At 43.5% G+C, this 19,551-nt stretch overlaps 1 protein-coding gene across 3 annotated transcripts in view; it reads left to right on the forward strand.

Annotated features, from left to right (window-relative positions):
• CILK1 (ciliogenesis associated kinase 1) overlaps positions 1-19,551 on the forward strand; it is a 46,963-nt gene that overhangs the window by 16,953 nt on the left and 10,459 nt on the right. For all 3 annotated transcript variants that reach the window (XM_025268340.3, XM_044928990.2, XM_006056780.4), the window contains exons 2-9: positions 3-275; positions 2,158-2,212; positions 6,870-6,991; positions 8,010-8,089; positions 14,723-14,855; positions 15,682-15,853; positions 16,266-16,433; positions 18,668-18,979. In XM_025268340.3, the coding sequence (XP_025124125.2) occupies positions 175-275; positions 2,158-2,212; positions 6,870-6,991; positions 8,010-8,089; positions 14,723-14,855; positions 15,682-15,853; positions 16,266-16,433; positions 18,668-18,979 (1,143 nt within the window). In that variant the 5' untranslated portion in view covers positions 3-174. The remainder of the gene's footprint in view (positions 1-2; positions 276-2,157; positions 2,213-6,869; positions 6,992-8,009; positions 8,090-14,722; positions 14,856-15,681; positions 15,854-16,265; positions 16,434-18,667; positions 18,980-19,551) is intronic.

The raw sequence follows: 19,551 nt of genomic DNA on the forward strand, positions 1-19,551 counted from the left end.
AGGCAGAAGACTCATCTTTGAAAATATGTATTTGGAAGATAGTCGCGTTCTATTGGATACCTTGTGCTGGTGCTGCCATAGAAAAATCTGGTTACACTCTGGGGAGGTCGGCTGCGGCTGCAGGACTGAACCGCCTCGGCCCTGAGATGAGTGTGCGGCCTGAGCGGGCACACCATGAATAGATACACAACCATCAAGCAACTCGGGGATGGAACCTATGGTTCCGTCCTGCTGGGAAGAAGCATCGAGTCTGGGGAACTGATTGCTATTAAAAAGTGAGTTTTATCCTTCATACTTGTGGTTCTTAGCTCAGCTGTCTGTTCTTAGATTCCCTGCTCCCTGCCCTGGTTTCCTGGAATTAACTTCCCAGTAAACTCCCTGCATCCAAGTCCTTACCTCAGACTGTGCTTTCAAAGAACCCAAACTAGGAGCTTTTAATCTCTTCCTATCAGATGTAAGACCAAGCCCCCAGTTTTACAGATCGGCCCCTTCCTGTTTTCTTTGGTGTATTTCCTCCCACTAACCATGTGTCTACTTCATCCCAGCCACTCTGGCCTTTGGCTTCTTGAACTCACCAGATGGCTTTCTGCCCTGTGCCTTCCTATGCAACTCCCTACCCCACGCCTCCAACTGGGCCAAATTCCCCTGGTCCTTCAGGTCTTGGTTTAGTACCACTTCCCTGGACAACTGTTCCATGATACCTTAGACAAGGTTAGGTCGCTTTGGGGCCCAGTTTCACGATGCCCTGACCGTCTCCTCCATAGCACTCAACACAGAAGATGGTTGATCACCTGCCTTTCTGTTCCGAGGTCGGTGCCATGAGGAATGTCTCTCTAGTGCCTGGGCCTCTGCATGAATAAAGGGACTGGTCACTCAACTGAGGAGCAATGTGACATTGGGGACAGACTTGTCAGAGTGAGAAGGAGAGATGAGAGTTGGTCTCTCAGTAGCCAGCGATGAGACCTTGGGGAAATGGCATAACTTCTCTGTTTCTTAGTTTCCTCCCATCCCATCTGTCTCATGGGGCTGCCATAAGATTCAAATGAGAGGATGTGGTTGAAGTGCTGTGAAAGCGGGAACCCTTAGCTTTCTGGCCAGCTCACCAGGCTCTGTCTCTCTCCTCAGGCTCTGGGCCAGGGGTTGGCACACTTTTCCTGCAAAGGGCCAAGCAGTAAATATTTTGGGCTTTGTAGGCCATACGGTCTCCGTCACAACCTAGCTCTGCTGTTGTAGTGGGAAGGCAGCCACAGATCATATAGAAACAAACGGGTGTGATTGTGTTCCAGCAAAACTTCATTTGTGGAAACTGAAGCTTGAATTTCAGATCACTTTCACATGTCATGATTTACTATTTTTCTTTTGTTTTCTGCAACCATTTAGAAACATTGGTGAGGGACTTCCCTGGTGGGTCAGTGGCTAAGATTCCATGCTCCCAATGCAAGTTCAATCCCTGGTCAGGGAACTAGGTGCCACATGCCACAGTGAAGAGTGAAGGTCCCATGTGCAGCAACTAAGACCCCAAAAAATAAATATTTTTACAATAAAATAAAACAAAAGATAAGTGCCCTTCTTGTCTTGTGGGCTGTATCAAATCAGATGGTCGGGGGGAGCTGGCCCATGGGTCATAGTTTGCCAACCCCTGTACCAGAGGCCTGTCCTTGTGCAGTCCAACATGGCAACAAGTAATCATGTGTCATTTAAATTTAAAATTTAAATTAAGAATTCAGTTTCTGTGCTGTACTAGCCTCATTCCAACTGCTCAGTAGTCACGTGCGTCTAATGGCTCCCATACTGGACAGCACAGAACATTCCCACCAATACAGAAAGTTCGATTGGACAGCTCTGGTCTAGATAAAATAAGCCCATGGAATTTTCCCATGGTCAGCTAATTAGTGACAGAGCAAGACATCAGTCCAGACCTCTTTGCAGTACCCTGTGCTAACTCTCCTGGGGAATTTTTGTGCTGCAAAATTGATTGCACTGCCAGGTTTCTAAGTAGAGTGCTGTTTTGGATAGTATAATATTTGGTAGAAATTGGAACCCACTTTAAGCACTGTTCATTAGGTCCAGAATGAAAACATTTTTTTTTTTTTAAAAGATAAAGCGTAGCCTGTTACTGGGAGTAAGCATGCTGTTTGTTTTTCTCCTCTCTTTTAGAATGAAAAGAAAGTTTTATTCCTGGGAAGAATGCATGAACCTTCGGGAGGTCAAGGTATTTATTAACACATGAGGGAATAATTTACATATGATTGCTTAAAATTGCTTTATACACGGTAGATTTATAGTTGATACAGTTAGAATTGTTTCACTGAAGCTGAAGAGGAGGCAGATGATAACAATACAGTTAAAAGCTAAGAGAAGAAGATTGTGGTGTTATATTAGTGCGTGTACTTTTTGTAAAAGTTTTTTTTGTGTGTATTCATGTACTTTATTTAAATCTTGGTAATAGACTGTTAACCACAGATTTATTCAGCTTTCACTTGTTTCTCACTAATGTCCCTTTTCTTTCAAGTTATGATGAAATGTACATAATATTTACCTTTTTAAACACTTTTTAAAAGATTTATACCACTTTGTTTACATAGTAAACTAAACGGTATTAGAAAATCTGTCGTACCATCCAGAAATTGAAATATGCAGTAATCATATTGTATAGTCATCTCTGAGGAAAGCTTTTTTGCACATTTTCCACAAACAATGCCTGTGCATTAAGGTTAACAGAAACTCAAAGGAAAATGGCAGGTTGCCAGGTAGATAGTCAGAGAAATAGCGGACGCTATTGGAATGACAAAGGTGTCCCATGCTAGAACCCAGAGGGCTCAAAATAGATTCAGAATTGTGTATTTGACCTAAAAATGGTACAGTTCAATGGCATTAAGTATATACATTATTATACTGCCATCAGCAGCATCCATCTCTGGGACTCTTTTCATCTTGCAAAGCTGAAACTCTTTATCCATTAAACAGAAATTCCCCATGAATCCCTCCCCCCAGTCCCTGGCCAGCACCATCCTACATTCTATCTGTATGAATTCACCTACACTAGGTGCCTCATATAAGTGCAAACATACAGTATTTGTCTTTTTTGTGACTGGCTTATTTCACTTAGAATGTCTTCAAGATTCATCTCCGTGTCAGGATTTCCTTACTTTTTAAGGCTGATTAACAGTCCACTGTGTGGATCTATTATATATTGTTTATCCATTCATCCATCGATGGACACTGAGACTCCTTTGGCTATTATGAACCTTCCCATATCTTTAAACTCCTTTCCACTGGCTCCTTGTCTTCCATCCATCAATGTGCCCATTGTTCTCTCTAACCAGACTCAACCCTCCCTCCCCTGGACCTCCCACCCATCCCTCTTCCTGACCTCACTTTCCAGGCTCCCCCTCTGCCATCACTTCCCCCCACCACTGACTTGCCACTTCACTGTATCAGGCGTTCTGCCGAAGCTGTTTTCCTAGCAGCCACAAGCTGCTCTCCTAGCTGCCAAGTCCAGGATCATTTTCTCAGGCATTTTATTGTCTGTGGACTACTTCCTCCTCTCCTCCCCTCCTCTCCCATGTCTGTGGACTCTGCTTTGACCCACCTCTTCTTCTTTCTTGCCTTTCACCAATGGTTGTATGGGTTCACCCTTTAAATAATGATGATTTCTCACACTCTCTTTTCAGCAGTTTTTTTCCTTTGCTTTGACTTCTCCTTCCAAGGGATTTTATTCGTTCCCCTTCTTTCAGCAGCCCCTTTCACATCTTTTATCTTACTTATGCATTTAGATCAGGGGTCAATAAATAGCCTACTGCCTGTTTTTACTTTTAAAAAACTGTTGGAATGCAGCCATGTCCATTTGTTTGTATATTATCTATGGCTGGTTTGATGCTACACTGGCCAAGCTGAGTGGTTGCAGGAGGGACTATATATGACCAGGAAAGCCTAAGATTTATACTGTCTGTCCCTTGACAGAAAAGTTTGCCAACCCCTGCTTCAGGTCCATATATCCAACTGCTTAGTGGACACCAGTGCCTGAATTTTCTAGATTGTCTGCCTCCCCCAGGGCTCATCATTGCTCCCTCTTCTGTCATAATTACCGTTTACCCTCCACTCAGAAACCACAGCTCATGGCAGTGGCCTGTGTGACCCCACTCCCCACACATCTCGTCTCCCCAGCACTCAGCTATTCACACACCATCTACCATTTACTGAGTAGCTGTTACGGGCCAGGCAGCACCTTAGGTGCTCTACACGCTCGGTCTTATTTCATCCCCACAACCACCTGATGAGGAAACTCTTAGCATCTTGAGTTTCATGATGACAAGACCTGAGACCCAGAGACTCAGTAATTTGCTGGAGGGAAACACAGCTCTAGGCAGCAAGGCTTGGTCTCAAGCCCAAGGTCTGGCATCCAGACAGTTCTCTTCCTTCAGACACTGGGTGGCCACTTGCTCTCTCACCCGACCTCTGAGGGTCTCCCTCCTGACACACGGTTGCTCCCCGGACCTAGCTTGTCTGGGCCTGACTTTCTTTAAGTGACGTGGATGAGACTCACTGACCGACCACTCAGAGCCTGCAGGTTACTTACTCCTCCCTGAAGCATCTCTGTTGTGCTCCTTCTTCTCTGCCTGATGCAGCTGACCTGCCTCTCTTTGGAAGCCTTTGCCAAGCCAAAATAAGATGCCTTCTTTCTGGAAGTATGTCTCTCGAAATTGAGTCACGTAAGGTCCTCCACAAAATTGGTCCTTTTTTTTATATTACTTCTTTTCTATTAAACTGATAGAGACTTTAATTGGCCCCTGAACCTCACTTAGATGCGAGAGCTGCAGCCACTCTTAGACTTGGACTGGTAATTCATGCTCAAAGCAAACATCTGGCTAAGAGTGGAAGGTACCCTACTCCTTGCCTGGAAGTCTCTTCTCTCAAAGCTCTAAAACCGACTTCGTCTTCCTCCGAATGAATCTGCCCAGTTCATCCTGCTGCTCGTCCACCAGATGCCTCAGCCATGGCTGGTGGTGCATTTTAAGCAAAGAGACAGGAAAGACGACTGCAGTCCATGAGAGTCTGGTGAATGCTTACAAGTTAGCAGTGTTTGCTACTCATGAAGAACCAGAAATCCAACCCAACTAGAAGCAGTAATCAGGATCTGGCCATTTGGCCAAAACAGCTGAGGATTTCCTGCCAGAGAGGCGCTTGGCAAAAGCTTGTCTTTCAGGGAAGAGGTTCCAGACGTCTTATTTTGTTCCTATTCACTGGCCATATTTCCTCCCTCTTCCCAGCTGCTGAAGTAACTCGGTCACATTACACATTCCCCTTGGGGGCTTGTTATCGAGTGTCCTTCCAGGTTTGGACACTCGCGTTAACACTTTCATCTTCAAATATTCTGGTTGTTTGTTTTATAGAAGGAATGTTGTTTTGAAGGAAGTTCAGAGATAAAGAAGGCTTTACAACTTATTATTGTCAGACTCACGTCTCCATGAGGAAAAGGCTTTTTGAGTTAAAGGGCTTAACCCACTGCCACAGTGACTCCTTGAGGCATTCTTGAAAGAGACGTTCTGTCAAATTCTGATCAGCTGGTGAGCAAACCTGCAGTTGGGTGTCTGGTCCTCACACATGAACTGGATTGCTGCTCACTGTTATGAAAGCGTATTTGTTCACTGTGGACAGAGCTAGTGATGCAAACAGAAAATAGCTTGCACATGGCTGCACTCATATGTATATTCCAGGAAGAGGAAAACCACACGTGTGCATGGGGAATAATCAGAAGGTCACTCACCATCTTCTGAGCTGCCCACTCTGTTTCTCATCCCCCGCTTGACTTTTTTGCCTTTGCTGTTCTTGGAAGCAAAGGTCTCTCTCATCTCACTTCATGGTCTTTCCATTGAAATTTCTCCTCCTTCTCCCCTCCTTCTTTGCTTTCTTCTTTAAAACTTACCTTGTAAGAAGAGCTATATGTCCCAGGGACACACATGAGTCAAAAGAAAGTTGAGAGAACTGGGCTGTCAGCCTCTGTCTATTTGAGTGGTTTCCTGCTCAGCATATCTGCAGACTGCTGGCTGGGGACCTCAGCTCCCAGCAGCTGCCTCTCCAATATCAATCAAAGCCTCAGTCGTTTCCTCTCTGGTCACTTTCATGGCGTGAATTGCATCACCTGGAGGGAGTACACCTAAAATAGCCCTGGCCCCATACCTCGTGCTAGGGGAAGCCAGCAGCTCCAGTTATGGTCATGTTCTTACCCCCTGGTTCATTAATTGAAATAGTTTTTCTATGTAAAATTACTACCAATTCAGAGAAATACCATTTATTAAAATATTGTCAGTATAATATGAATTGTGCCACTTTGCTGCAGTTCTAGAATTAGGGGCTTCTTCCTGTTTGTGGTATTCAATTCAGTTCAGTTGCTCAGTCGTGTCCGACTCTGCGACCCCATGAACTGCAGCACAGCCAGGCCTCCCTGTCCATCACCAACTCCCGGAGTCCACCCAGACCCATGTCCATTGAGTTGATGATGTCATCCAACCATCTCATCCTCTGTCGTCCCCTTCTCCTACTGCCTTCAATCTTGCCCAGCATCAGGGTCTTTTCCAGTGAGTCAGCTCTTCGCATTACATGGGCCAAAGTATTAGAGTTTCAGCTTCAACATCATTCCTTCCAAAGAACACCCAGGACTGATCTCCTTCAGAATGGACTGGTTGGATCTCCTTGCCGTCCAAGGGACTCTCAAGAGTCTTCTCCAACACCACAGTTCAAAAGCATCGATTCTTTGGTGCTCAGCTTTCTTTATAGTCCAACTCTGGTTTTGATTTGTGGGATTGCTTTTCTTTTTTCAACAACAGACTTAACTCTAATTTTTATGTTTTTTTTTCATTGCCTTTCAGTCTTTAAAGAAGCTCAACCATGCCAATGTAGTAAAATTAAAAGAAGTTATCAGGGAAAATGATCATCTTTATTTTATCTTTGAGTACATGAAGGAGAATCTTTACCAGCTCATTAAAGAAAGGTACATATGATGACCACCATATTCTTAGAAATAAATCATATTCTTAGAAATAAATGTTGCAACGTGCATGTGTTTTCTTTCTGCTTTTGTTTAGTGTGGGCATGCTGCTTGAGCTTGGCTGTTTAAAGCTGCCAGGAGATGAGGGGCCGCCACCTGCAGTCCTGCTTGGGAGGCCCTGGGATAGCTGGGGAGAAAACTGCTTTCAGAGCAGTCATTATGAATGTCTTAATGGGTGATTCACCCAAACAGACTCCGAGGTTTTGCGGATAACTCTGCAGGTCTCCTTTCCACGGGACAGTATGGGATGAGTGACTACAGGTGAAAAGTGCAGCGGATTCATTCATTCTGAGCCATCCGTCGGATACTTCCAGGTCTCTTACAGTGCCTGTCTTGCTACAGTGCTCAGGGCTCGCATACTGGGAAGACAAAGAAACAAATAAAAAATTTACCTGCAGTGGTCATTTTGAACTTTTAAAGTGAACCATGTGGAACCTGTTGGGCACATTTTCTTGGTAGCAGGTGAATGCTATTTGGAGCATCCCTCTGAGTAATTTCAGTGAACAAATATCATTTTCATTGTCAGGAATAGCAGTGAAGCTGTATGGCTTGCACAACCAAGGGAAAATGTTACTATCCATTGTATCTCCTAAAGACCTTCGTGTGAAAGACCTCAGATTTTCCCCATCAAAAATTTGTTACTCTTTAATTATGGGGAGAGGTGATTTTTTATAAGATATCTTGGAAGGAATTTTTCTAGGTTTATTATTAAATGTTTAATCGTTTCTTCTTTGTAACATAACTGAATATATTTGGTACTTATAAGGTATGCTTTATTACATGGATAAGCAGTTGCTTTTCTTTGGTCTTTATGATCCAAGGATCTGATCAAATTAGCATGTAAGCAAGTGTTTTCTTATGTTCTTTTGGTTATGCTAAGAATTTGAGGACAGGGAATTTGTTTTGATAAACAAATTTCATAAATCGAGATTTATAACTTTTTTTCCTCTGCCCCACACAGAAATAAGTTGTTTCCCGAGTCTGCTATAAGAAATATCATGTATCAGATACTGCAAGGACTTGCATTTATTCACAAACATGGTAGGTGATTGGAGTATTGTGCTTTTGAATAACAATGAAATGCTGTCCTCAGGTAGAAGGTGTAGGATGCATCAGTGTCTTTTGTAATTGACTCCGAGAAAAAAATTGAAGAGTTGTGAGGCTGATAATGGATTTTGGAATATGTTATCTTCTGTGGCTTGATTTCTGAATTTCCCTCATTATTTATCATTTCCGCATGTTCTTATTCTCTAGGCTTTAACATCAAGCTTGTTAGTTATATGTTGAAGAATTATACCTGACCATTAACGGGTGTATTAATGAGAGGCCTCATTTAGAATTCAGACAAGCTCCATCCACAGATGATGTTTAACCCCCCTTAACTAGCACTGTTTTGCTGTGGTTTCTCATTTTCTTAGTATATTTAATTTCAGCTTGTTCAGAAGGCTGCAAAGTGGTCTAATAAGATTTATGCAATCCAGGAAAATAAAATACACTTAAAATAAGCAAAGAAAAAGCAAAACAAGGCATGGATATAGCCAGGGGCGAGGTTACTCCATGAAATACATGTCAGCAAGTCTTATTTAAGTAGAAGAAACAGGCTACAGATGTGAGTCTGCGTTTGTTGTCAGACAATGCAGAACATGAAACACGACTTGGAACCTACTTGGTTCCAATTGCAACCTACTTGGTCTCTCAATGTATGAACAGTTCAGTTGCCCAAGAGAAGCAGAGCTATTCCTGGTACTGATACCAGAGAGGTTTCTCATGGATCTTTACATAACGTTACCCTCACAGTAAACACAGCAATGGGTTACATGAGATAGTTCCAGGTCCTCTCCCTCAACATAGGCCAATTACATCACCTGATCAGAGAAAATGGTCCTACTGGGGCCCAGTATGACTCACTCTAGGGATGGTCTGGTTAGTCCAGGGAGAGATTTAGAGCATCCAGAGGAATGGATGGTCACATACCCGTCAGGAAATCCTCTATCACTGTTGTTCTTAGCTGGGCTTTTGTACAGTACTGAGTAGGATTAGTAATCATTAGTAGGCATTACTAGTCTGGGTTACTAACTGGCCACAGACCCAACTGAGGTTGGGTTGATACCTTCTTATGAGCACAGAGCCTCGGGATGGACATATGTGTCTACCAGGGGAGTAAGGAGTCCCTCAGGAGGCCATTTGGGGTGGCTTTGACATCCAGACAGATGGACAAGCTGATATTACACAGGCAGAAATCTGTTCCCTCCCAGTCTAAAGGTATCACTGCCTTTGCAAATATTGCACCAGCGAATGCAGTATTACTGATTCATTACCCAATTCATTACCCAACAAGGAAGCTGGGCAGAAGCCCATTGATGTTGTCAGTTCAGATTTGATGCAAATTGGCAGCGAGGGGAAAAGAAACTGTGCCACATGATAAGTCTGGGACCCTTCCCAGTCTTCTCTGTGACCCTAAGCAGCACCTCACACTTAGAGGCCAAACGAAACAGACAGACAGAGGCTGTCCATCCGTGGAAGCCGTGGGTATGTGCTGAATAATGCAAGAGTGATATGCAAGCCCGTGAACCAATTCTATAAAAACTCTTCGGTAAAAGGTATCATCTCTGATTCCACTGACACAGGTTGAAGGAACACTTTTGACACGAGAATTCCCAAGGGATGGTATGAGTTTGCAAAATGCTGAAAACTTCTGGTGTGGTGTCTTACAGACAGATAGGAGGACAAGGAGCACTTACTAGATTTGAGAGTTCAGGAGAAAGAAATGGTGAGAAATCAAAGGGAATCTCCAAAGAGAAAGGTCAACTAGACATGTTCCAATAGGGACCCATCATAGTGTCTCAGTTACCGGGGCTCTTTGCTCAGAGGACTGTGTGGTGGGTCTGTAAGAAAGTTAATATGTGTTAGCTTTCTCTTCCTTTCCTTTTTGTTGCTTTTTGTGAGGCTCGGTTGTTGCCAGGAAGAACTTATATCCTTTTATTCAAGTCTCTACCAAATCCCATCAAATCAACCCACATATGCTCACACATACATGCACCCATATGTGCACACACATGTACACATGCATCTACATATATACTCTCCCCCAACACCCACCAGGGCACATATATGCACACACACACAATGCATATTCATATCCAGTAATTTAGCATCCATAAATGGTTGTGTGACAACAGCTCTTGGGAACCTTGCATTATCAGTCTCCCTTGCATGCCTTACACGCTTGGATTGTACTCGGAAATGGTGCAAGAGAAGGCTCAGTTTATGGTGGTCAGACCTCCTTTGCTCTTCTAATCCCAGCACCATGCTTCTTCCTCAGATTCTCGTGGACACTCTCCCCCAGCTAAGTGCCCGTTCTGGTTTGAGCTTAATGTTATTTCATCCATTGCCTTTTGTGTTTCCTTGCCAGGTTCTCAGGTAGAGAGAACAGATGGTGTCTTTTCCTTTCAAAGAAGAGGAAGAGGTTCAGAGAGGTTTAAAGACCTGCCAAAGGCCCCACTGCCTTAGAGCAGTAGAGTGGAGACTAGTTCCCATATCTGTGTCCATTTGCCATGCTTCTCTAGAAAAACCTGTCTGTTCTCACAGAGAGCAGAGAATCAGAGGTGAAGAAAGTCATGATGATGATTAGAAAGTCGTGAACTTCCCCAGGGGTCCTGTGGTAAAGAATCCATCTGCCATGCAGGGGACACAGTTCAATCCCTGACTTGGAAAGATTCCATATGCCACGGGGCAGCTAAGACCACGTATCTGCTGAGCTGGCTGTCTAGAACCAGTGCTCTGCAACAAGAGAAGTCACCACAGTGAGAAGCCCATGAACCACAACTAGAGAGTAGCCGCTGCTTGCTGCAATTGGAGAAAGCCCACACGCAGCAACAAAGACCCAGTGCAGCCAAAAATAAATAGTAAAATCAATTAATTAATTTTTAAAATTAATTAAAAATAATTGGAGGTGGGATAGATACTTATTTTGCGGGTTCTATCTCATTTTCATTCATAAAGGATTTTTGAAAACTTTTGAATGGTTTTGTATGGTGTTGACTGAACTTTGGAGCTTTATACTGTTCCTTTCGTCCAGTCGTGGAAAAAAAATAATTGAAAGCACTTCACAGGTTTGTTCTGTGAGTTCCAGGCTCTTCCCTGCTGGCTGGTTCTCACTGTGTGAAGGTGCTGTCTGTCCCTGGGAGCAGACTCCTTGGGGAGCAGAGCACAGAGCCGCAGGTGGTTGCCATGGCCATGGCTAATGTCAGTGACTACCCCCCCCTACTGGGAATGAAAAGACAGCTCCATTGGTGCTAAGAGCAATGCCAAAGCATATGTACTTTGCAGAAGTTAAATAATGAATGCAAAGTGTGTTTCATCCTTGCCCTGCACTTAAAAATATCCATGCAGGAAATCTGAAGTGCAGTAGGTGGCGTAAAGGAAAATGTTTGGCCCAAAGAGGTGGTTCTCTGCTTCGTGTTTCTCCCCTGTCTTGCTGTACATGTCCTTGAGACAGCCCTTGGCCTTTCTGTGTTGCTGTCCCTCCCGGCTTTCTTGATAAAAGCGCTGTCGGTTTAAATTCAGTAATATCTGTGAAATTACAACTTCCCCAGTAGGAAGGTGCACTGTAGAAATCCATAGTGTTTAAGTATTCTCTGGTTATTTCCGTGTATTCCTATCAGATTCCTCATGAACAGAATGTGGAGCCTTCTTTGTGGCTTGATGTTTTTCTTGCCCAAGGGTTGTTAGTGAAAAAGAAAGCACAACACATTTTCTGCCAGGATGAAAGAGAAAATCCCTCTGTTATTCGACTGGCATGGGGTACCCTGAAATTAAATTGAAGGTCTGTTCCTGTGTTCTGAAAGCCAAACAGTTTCGAACAGGAAGATTCTGTGTTAACAGCACTTTGCTGTTTCATAATCTGTGAACAACCCAGCTAATAAGGGTTTTCATTGTGAATCAGAAGCACAGAGGAAGACGTGGGCTCATTGTTATAAGCCTGAGTGCACACATCAGCAGACCATGGATTGGGCCAGGAATCAGATCAGAGCTTAGCGCCACCTCCTCACAGGTGGTGGTGGTGGAGGCGGGGGGATGGTGCGGCACATCACCAGCTTCATGAACTTTAATTCTTTTTGCAAAAAAATGGAGCTAGGGTGTCTGCCTGCCCCCTTTGCCAGGTTGTCGAGACTATGAAATGAGAGGAGAGGTACTACGAACAATGACAAGCTCCTGCAAGGTGCTGATGTGCCAAGCACTGCACTAAAAGCTCTGCAAAATATTACCATGTGAATCCTGCAAAACAACCCCACAAGGTAGATGCTGTTACGTCCCCATTTTATAGGGGGCAACTCATTTGCCAGCCAGTGAATAGAACTGGGATTTGAAATCAGGCAACCCAATCAGTCTGCCTACTTAACTATTACGAAGCATTACCTCTCGTAGTGATAAAATAGTGATGCTTTGTTAAAATAGAGATGAAAAGTAAGGTACGTGACAAGAGGGCCTTAGACCTTTAATTAATGAATAGAACTCATGAGTTTAAGGTTGATCATAGTTGTTGCTATTACTCAGGCCAGATATTCTACAAACATATTCACAAATGCTTCCTAGTTATAAAGGCTTATCCTCAAATACCGTATGACAGATGACATATGTCAACTGACAAATACAGTTTTCATTAGTCATTTTTAAGAGTCTGTTTGCAATTAAACTTTTTCCCTAGCCATTTTTTCTCTGATACTTTATTTGGGGCCTGAAGTTCGATCCTTCAGGATCAAAGGAAAGCTGCTTAGAGGGAGATATGAGGAACCAGAATCTTACCCCTCCTCATTTCATTAGTGCCCACCTTCTCTGTGGAAGTAGGATTAAAGACCAATTAGCAGGAAAGGATAAAGCTTGACTGATGGGAGCAGTTTGTCGGTGTGTACCGGAGCATGACCTGGGTGGAAGCAAGCTACAGGGTCTGGAGTGCAGGGATGATGCTTGTATCTGAGTACAGTTGATGTGATAGGATGGACTGGACAAGAGAAGATGCAGGATTGTTGAGTGAGTGTTATGGCTGGTGGCAGGGAAGGTGGCAGTGGCACCTGGATGTGGAGGACATTTCAGTGTCAGAGAAATGTCACTTAAGTTTGGAAATAACAATATAGCCCAACTAGAAGAGAAAAGGGCAGTCTAAGAGGAGAAACAGGGTTAATCTGGACTTGAAAGGACCAGCCCCACAAATCAAGGTTTTGCCATCTGGATTGAGAGGGACAGAACAGAGCCAGAAAGTACAAGAGCTCTGACACACTGCTTGGTGGGATTGTGACTAATTCAGCCCTCATCCCCTTGTGACTCACTTTCCCCATCTGTTCGGTAAGAAAATGATGTTTGTGGTCTCTTTTTTTCATGCTTTTGATGCTCTGAGTGTTTAGGAAGAGAAACCATTATCTATAGATCGTATGTTTCAGGGGTCATGAAGGCTTCCTGGGTGCACTGGCAAAAGATCCCATTCTCATAACTGCATGCATATTTACACATTTTTAAGTCAGAGAAAGGGCAGAAAGGACCCAAAGGAAGTACTTTGATGAAAACTGTGAGCCAAGTCTGTTACTCTCTGGGGAACAATGGATCCAACATAACTACAAGCTACCTGGATATCATATCAAAAGTTTGAGAATGAGAGATGATTTGGGAGAGGAGAAGAGTGGTTTGGGACAGGTTAATATGGGGGTGACACCAGCTGTTGTCCCTCCTGTCAGAGATAGGAATCTGGAGAGGGGCAGCAGGCACATTAGAGATGCAGACGTGATCGCATGAGCACAGAGATAGTTGAGGAACAGTCAGCATGTCAAGGATGGCTCTTACTTCTTCCCATAATGTGCTACTTTGAATCCAGCTTCACAGCATTGGTTGTGATCGTAGATGACATATAACCCCATCAGCAGTACTGACAGAGTTGTATTCCCTGTTTTGGTGACCCATTCAGGTTTAGACTCATGCAGAATGATGTCTGCCAGTGATACTCTCCGCAGGAGGAAGGCATGTGATGCTCATCAGTGGGTGTTTAGGTCTCTCGTGCACGTACCCCTGAAGCCCTGCTGTGGCTGAGACAGGCTTCCCACTTGATGAGTTATCTCTGCCTTTCACAGTGTGGATTACAGGTCCACAATGTGCTTTTCACTGGGCAAAGTAATCAGTATTTGACATTTAAACATATTTGCAATACACATCATGATCTCAGATATGAGTAGGTCATATTCATAAATCCCTTGTTTCTTAAACAAAAGTTATAATTGTGTTTCTGGAGCAGTGTAAACTCCTAGTATCCCAGTACCATGTTTTAATGGTTTTAATCTCATATTCTTTCCACTGACTTGAACTACGTATGCATGGTATTTTTTCCTAGCGTGACAATTTCTTTTTGCCAGGTTATCTCAGCCCATAATGGAGTTTTGGTATTTAAAAGAAGTTTGTTCTCTTGGGAAAAAAAAAAAATTATGAAGACAACTTTAAAGGACTTGACATTTTGAATTCAAAGGAAAATGAATGGCCCAAAGGGCTTTGTATTATCATTATCACTGGGATGAATGTACAGACCCTTCAGTGTCATACCAGACTGTCACTGTCATGAAAAGAGCAATACAGCTGCAAAGAGTGATGCAGACACGATCTTGCCTCTGAATTCCTTTTCCACTTCCTCTGCAGGCTTTTTCCATCGGGACTTAAAGCCAGAGAACCTCCTCTGTATGGGACCCGAACTTGTGAAAATTGCAGACTTTGGATTGGCCCGAGAAATCCGATCAAGACCTCCATACACAGACTACGTATCTACCAGATGGTGAGTACAATTTTCCTCAAGAGGATTTAATTGGATTTCTTATATTTAAAGACCATGCGATTATACTGAGGAGAGTATTAATGTCACAAATACTAACTTTCCACCAAGAGCACCATTTGAAAACACCTATGTGTAGGAATGTTGGTATTGTACAAGCTTTAAAAGCTCGTGTTGTAAATAATTTTAGAAGCAAGTTCAACAGGGAACTATATTCAGGATCTTGTAGTAAACTATAATAGAAAAGAATCTGAAAAAGAATGTATATGTATCTGAATCACTTTGCTGTATACCAGAAACTAACACAACATTGTAAATGAACTGTACTTAAATAAAAAATATTCTAGGAAATCCATTATGCTTTTCTATAATCTAAATATTTTGTATATAGAGCTTCCTAAAGACTGTTTCCTAAAAGAGTTGTGTAAAAGATTCTCCAAAGGCCTGTTGGAAAATCAGGTAACTGGCATTATTAAAATTTTCAGACCCTAAGCATTTGATTTAAGCAGTTGGCCATGACCAAGAAGAGCCTACAGATGACGAGCTCTGTATTCTATCTAGCTCGCTCTCTGCCTGCTCTCTCTCACTATTTGTATTTCTCAAAGATGCTGTAGAGAAGAGACCTGTTGAGAAGTGCTCAACAGAAAATTCTGTGATACAGAAGAGCCCAGCTTTATGCTGCAGCCACAGCTGTTGGCTTTACAAATTAACACACCACCCTGAACAAGACAGAAAACAGAAATACACAAACGTTCTCCTAGAGAGCTCATTGTGTGTTTAGTTTTCTTCTGGCCATTGGGTGGGAACTAGCTTCTCCTCCTTCCTGCAGGTACCGGGCTCCAGAGGTGCTCCTGCGGTCCACCAGCTACAGCTCGCCCATCGACATCTGGGCCGTGGGCTGCATCATGGCAGAGGTGTACACCCTCCGGCCGCTCTTCCCCGGGGCCAGTGAGATCGATACTATCTTCAAAATCTGCCAAGTACTGGGGACACCCAAAAAGGTAAATGATGTGGGCCAAAGCAGCAGCTTCCCGTGGTCCCGGCCACCTCCCTGGGCAGCACAGGCTCGTTCTGGAATCTTCCTCGCCCTGGTAGTCTTCCACACCGTCCTCCTACCCTGCAGTGGAAAACTTCCTGGCTCCTTCTGCTTTTCTCCCTACGCCTCTCTGCTCCCTTCTGTGCTCTCATGGCTACAACTCTTACCCATGCAGAAGTCCCCTGATGTGATCCGTAGCCCTCCTCTGCTCCTTTATAACCCCAGTCACAAATTTACACCTACCTCTGGGATGGTCCACCATAGTGAGTAGGGATGTGGTAATGACAAGTCACCCTTCTGTTATGGGCACATGTGCCGGAATATAAAGTCCTATTTCAGCAGTTGGCTGGGGAACACTCTCTATCTTTTTGTTTCAGACTGACTGGCCTGAAGGCTACCAACTGTCAAATGCGATGAACTTCCGCTGGCCCCAGTGTGTGCCCAATAACTTGAAGACCCTCATTCCAAATGCCAGCAGCGAAGCAGTTCAGCTCCTGAGAGACATGCTACAGTGGGATCCCAAGAAACGGCCAACAGCTAGTCAGGTTTCCTTCCATTTTCTTCTGATGCATTCCTCATGAAGTTCATGTCTAGTTGTGAATGATTCCTATATAGATTATGGGAACTATTTTATTAGGTAATATGGGTGAAAAATAGTACTGAATACCACTAATCATGAACTATATAAGGTGTAAGAATTCAAAATAGTTTGAGACTCTTTATGTCTAAAGCAGTAAAGGTTTAAACAACATAGTTCCTTTGAAAATTGCTGTACAGTTCACATCATCTATCAATAATACTTGGAAATGAAAACAGATATATCCACCTGTCTTTGGCAAATGTTTTCAAATATATTCTGAGTTAGGGTGATATGTAACAGTGTGTTTATCAGGCAGTACTGGTTGTTGAAAGGTAGTTTGAAAATACCTTGTAAGATCCATATCACTCATTTTATAGATGACAGAGGGAGAGAGCTAGGAAAATAACTGTAATTAGCATTTTATAGCACTTGACAGTTTGCAGATGCTTTTGTTTGTTTTTTATGTGATATTAATCCCATGAAGGCTCCATGAGATAGGTGTTACTGGTTTCATTCTATAAATGAGAAAATTAAATCTCAGAAAGTTTAAGTGATTTGCAAAAAAAAAAAAGGAAGTTAATGTGATTTGCCTTATTAACTCCACCAGTAGCTGGTACAGACAGTGTACCGTCAACAACAGTTCTGCCATGTGGCTGACATGCCTTCTGGCTCCTGTTTTTCCAACCTGTCCTCCTTCAGGCCAATTTGACTTAGATTCTAAAGCACACCCAAAGGAAGCATGTGGTGCTGTGGCCTTCAACCACTCCTGGACCCCCTGCCAGCCTCTGTTTGTGTTGTACCTGGCCCCTTCTCAGCTTGTCTCACTGATAAATCCATTACCCAGAGGATGAAAAAGGAGACCAGTTGTAATCTGAGTCAACGACTTGGCTGAGCAGAAGTGACGGATGGAGTCACTTGAGGACAGGGCCCATGTGATGTTAGAATTTGCAAGAGCTGAGAGCTGACAGTTGCGGGCGATTAAGGTATGGGGGGAAAGCAGCTTTCCAGTGGTTCAAAGAAGAAAGAGCCAAGACTCTAGATGGCTCAAGAAGGTTAGAGAGTGCTCAGAAATGCACTTCTGGTGATGAAATTCACAGGTATTTTCAGGCCACAAAAGGACGCTGTCTGATGAACCCAGTTTTCTAAAGAATACACAGGGGCTATGAAAATAAAAAGGTTCAGCAACAAGGAACCAAGAGAGAATGTTTACTTTTTAGGAACAGTATCAGAAAAGCTAAAAATACCCCGAATTCAGTTGAGACTTGCAAAAAATACCTGGGACTAAAGAGAAGACTTCCTGAGCTAGATGTCAGAGTCCAGGACCTCTGTGGGAGTGTCCACGTTATCTGCGTCTATATCTACACTTCCTTATCATCATTACAGGTGTTTATGGCTAGGTCCCAGTCACTGAGAAAGGTTATGTTATATTCAGTGACTTCCACTCAAAAAGACTAGGGAATATTTCAGAGAGAATTGCAAACCCCAGCACTTTATGATTTATTCCTTGGTGATGCAGAAAGCACAATTATCTTGATGGACAAGGTTTAACTATAGTATGTTTGACACTTTTGGCATTTTTGATGTTAAAGCAGATGTACCTGCTTATTTTTATTTTTATTAAAGTATAGCTGATTTACAGTATTGTGTTAATTTCAGGTATACAGCCAAGTGATAGTTTTGCGTATTTTTTTCTCAATTCTTTTCCATGACAGGTTGTTACAAGATACTGGAGATAGTTCCCTGTGATACACAGCAAACCCTTGTTGTCTGCTGTATCTTCTTATTTTATATTTGATTTTTCAGAGTCCTCTTAGATCATTATATTGGCTCTCTCCATCTTATTTGTTTTCTTTCTATGGAATGAAGAAATGGACTTAGAATGGTGAAATACTGTATTTAAGACACCAAGCAAATAAGTTACAAAGCCAGAATATTGGCAGAAGTAGCAAAGGGCATAGCAATGAACCTGGCTGCTTTACCCAAATAATTTTGAGTGTGGCAACCAGTCCATACATTTTACACTATTTGGGACAAAGAGAATCCCAAGGGGTGTGACAGATTCAGGATGCTGTTTTCTAGTTGGTTTGGGCAAGCTACTGCAGCAGACTGGTTAATGTGAAACCTAGCCTGTGACCCTGAATGGTGTCAACCTTCCCAGCCAGATTCTTCTTCTGAAACAGCCTCATGTGTCATTTCCAGGCTCTTCGATATCCTTACTTCCAGGTGGGGCACCCCCTGGGCAGCACCGCGCACAGCCTCCAGGACTCAGGAAAATCTCAGAAGGACGTTCTGGAAAAGGCAGCCGCACCGCCTCACGTAAAGCCGGTCCCTCCTGCCCAGCCCCCAGCCAAGCCACACACACGCATTTCTTCCAGACAGCATCAAGCCGGCCAGCCCCCTCAGCATCTCGTGTACCCCTATAAAGCCGAGGCTCCCAGGACGGACCACCTACCAGAGGACAAGCCCAGCCCTTTGCTCTTGCCATCACTCCACCCCAAGCATCCTCAGGCAGTAAGCAGGACAATTCACTCAGGAGCCCTGTCTGGCTGTTCCTTTGCTGACCCCACTTCTTCTTCTTCTTCTTCTTTTTTTAATAATTTTATTTATTTATTTTGACTGTACTGGGTCTTCATTGCTTGTGTGGGCTTTTCTCTAGTTGCAGTGCCTGGGCTTCTCACTGCAGTGGCTTCTCTGTAGAGCACAGTCTCTAGGCACACAGGCTCAGTAGTTGCAGCTCCCAGGCTCTAGAGCACAGGCTCAATAGTTGTGGTGCACGGCTTAGTTGCTCTGTGACATGTGGGATCTTCCCAGATCAGAGATCCAACCCATGTCTCCTGCATTGGCAGGCAGATTCTTCATCACTGAGCTACCAGGGAAGGCCCTGACCGTACTTCTTGTGTACTATTTTCTTTTCAGCATAAAAGGTCTAATTATAATAGATTGGCCTTTTTGATATCATGGAATTGTGAAAGGAGCCTTGGCTTTGTAGTTAAAGGTCTAAATTCAGGTTCTAGCTCTCCCTGTGAATTATGGGGGTGGTGTCTCCAGACTGTCCACTTGACCCCAACCCACCTAAAGCAGCA

This window comes from Bubalus bubalis, chromosome 2, assembly GCF_019923935.1.
Source record: "Bubalus bubalis isolate 160015118507 breed Murrah chromosome 2, NDDB_SH_1, whole genome shotgun sequence".
NCBI lineage: Eukaryota > Metazoa > Chordata > Mammalia > Artiodactyla > Bovidae > Bubalus > Bubalus bubalis.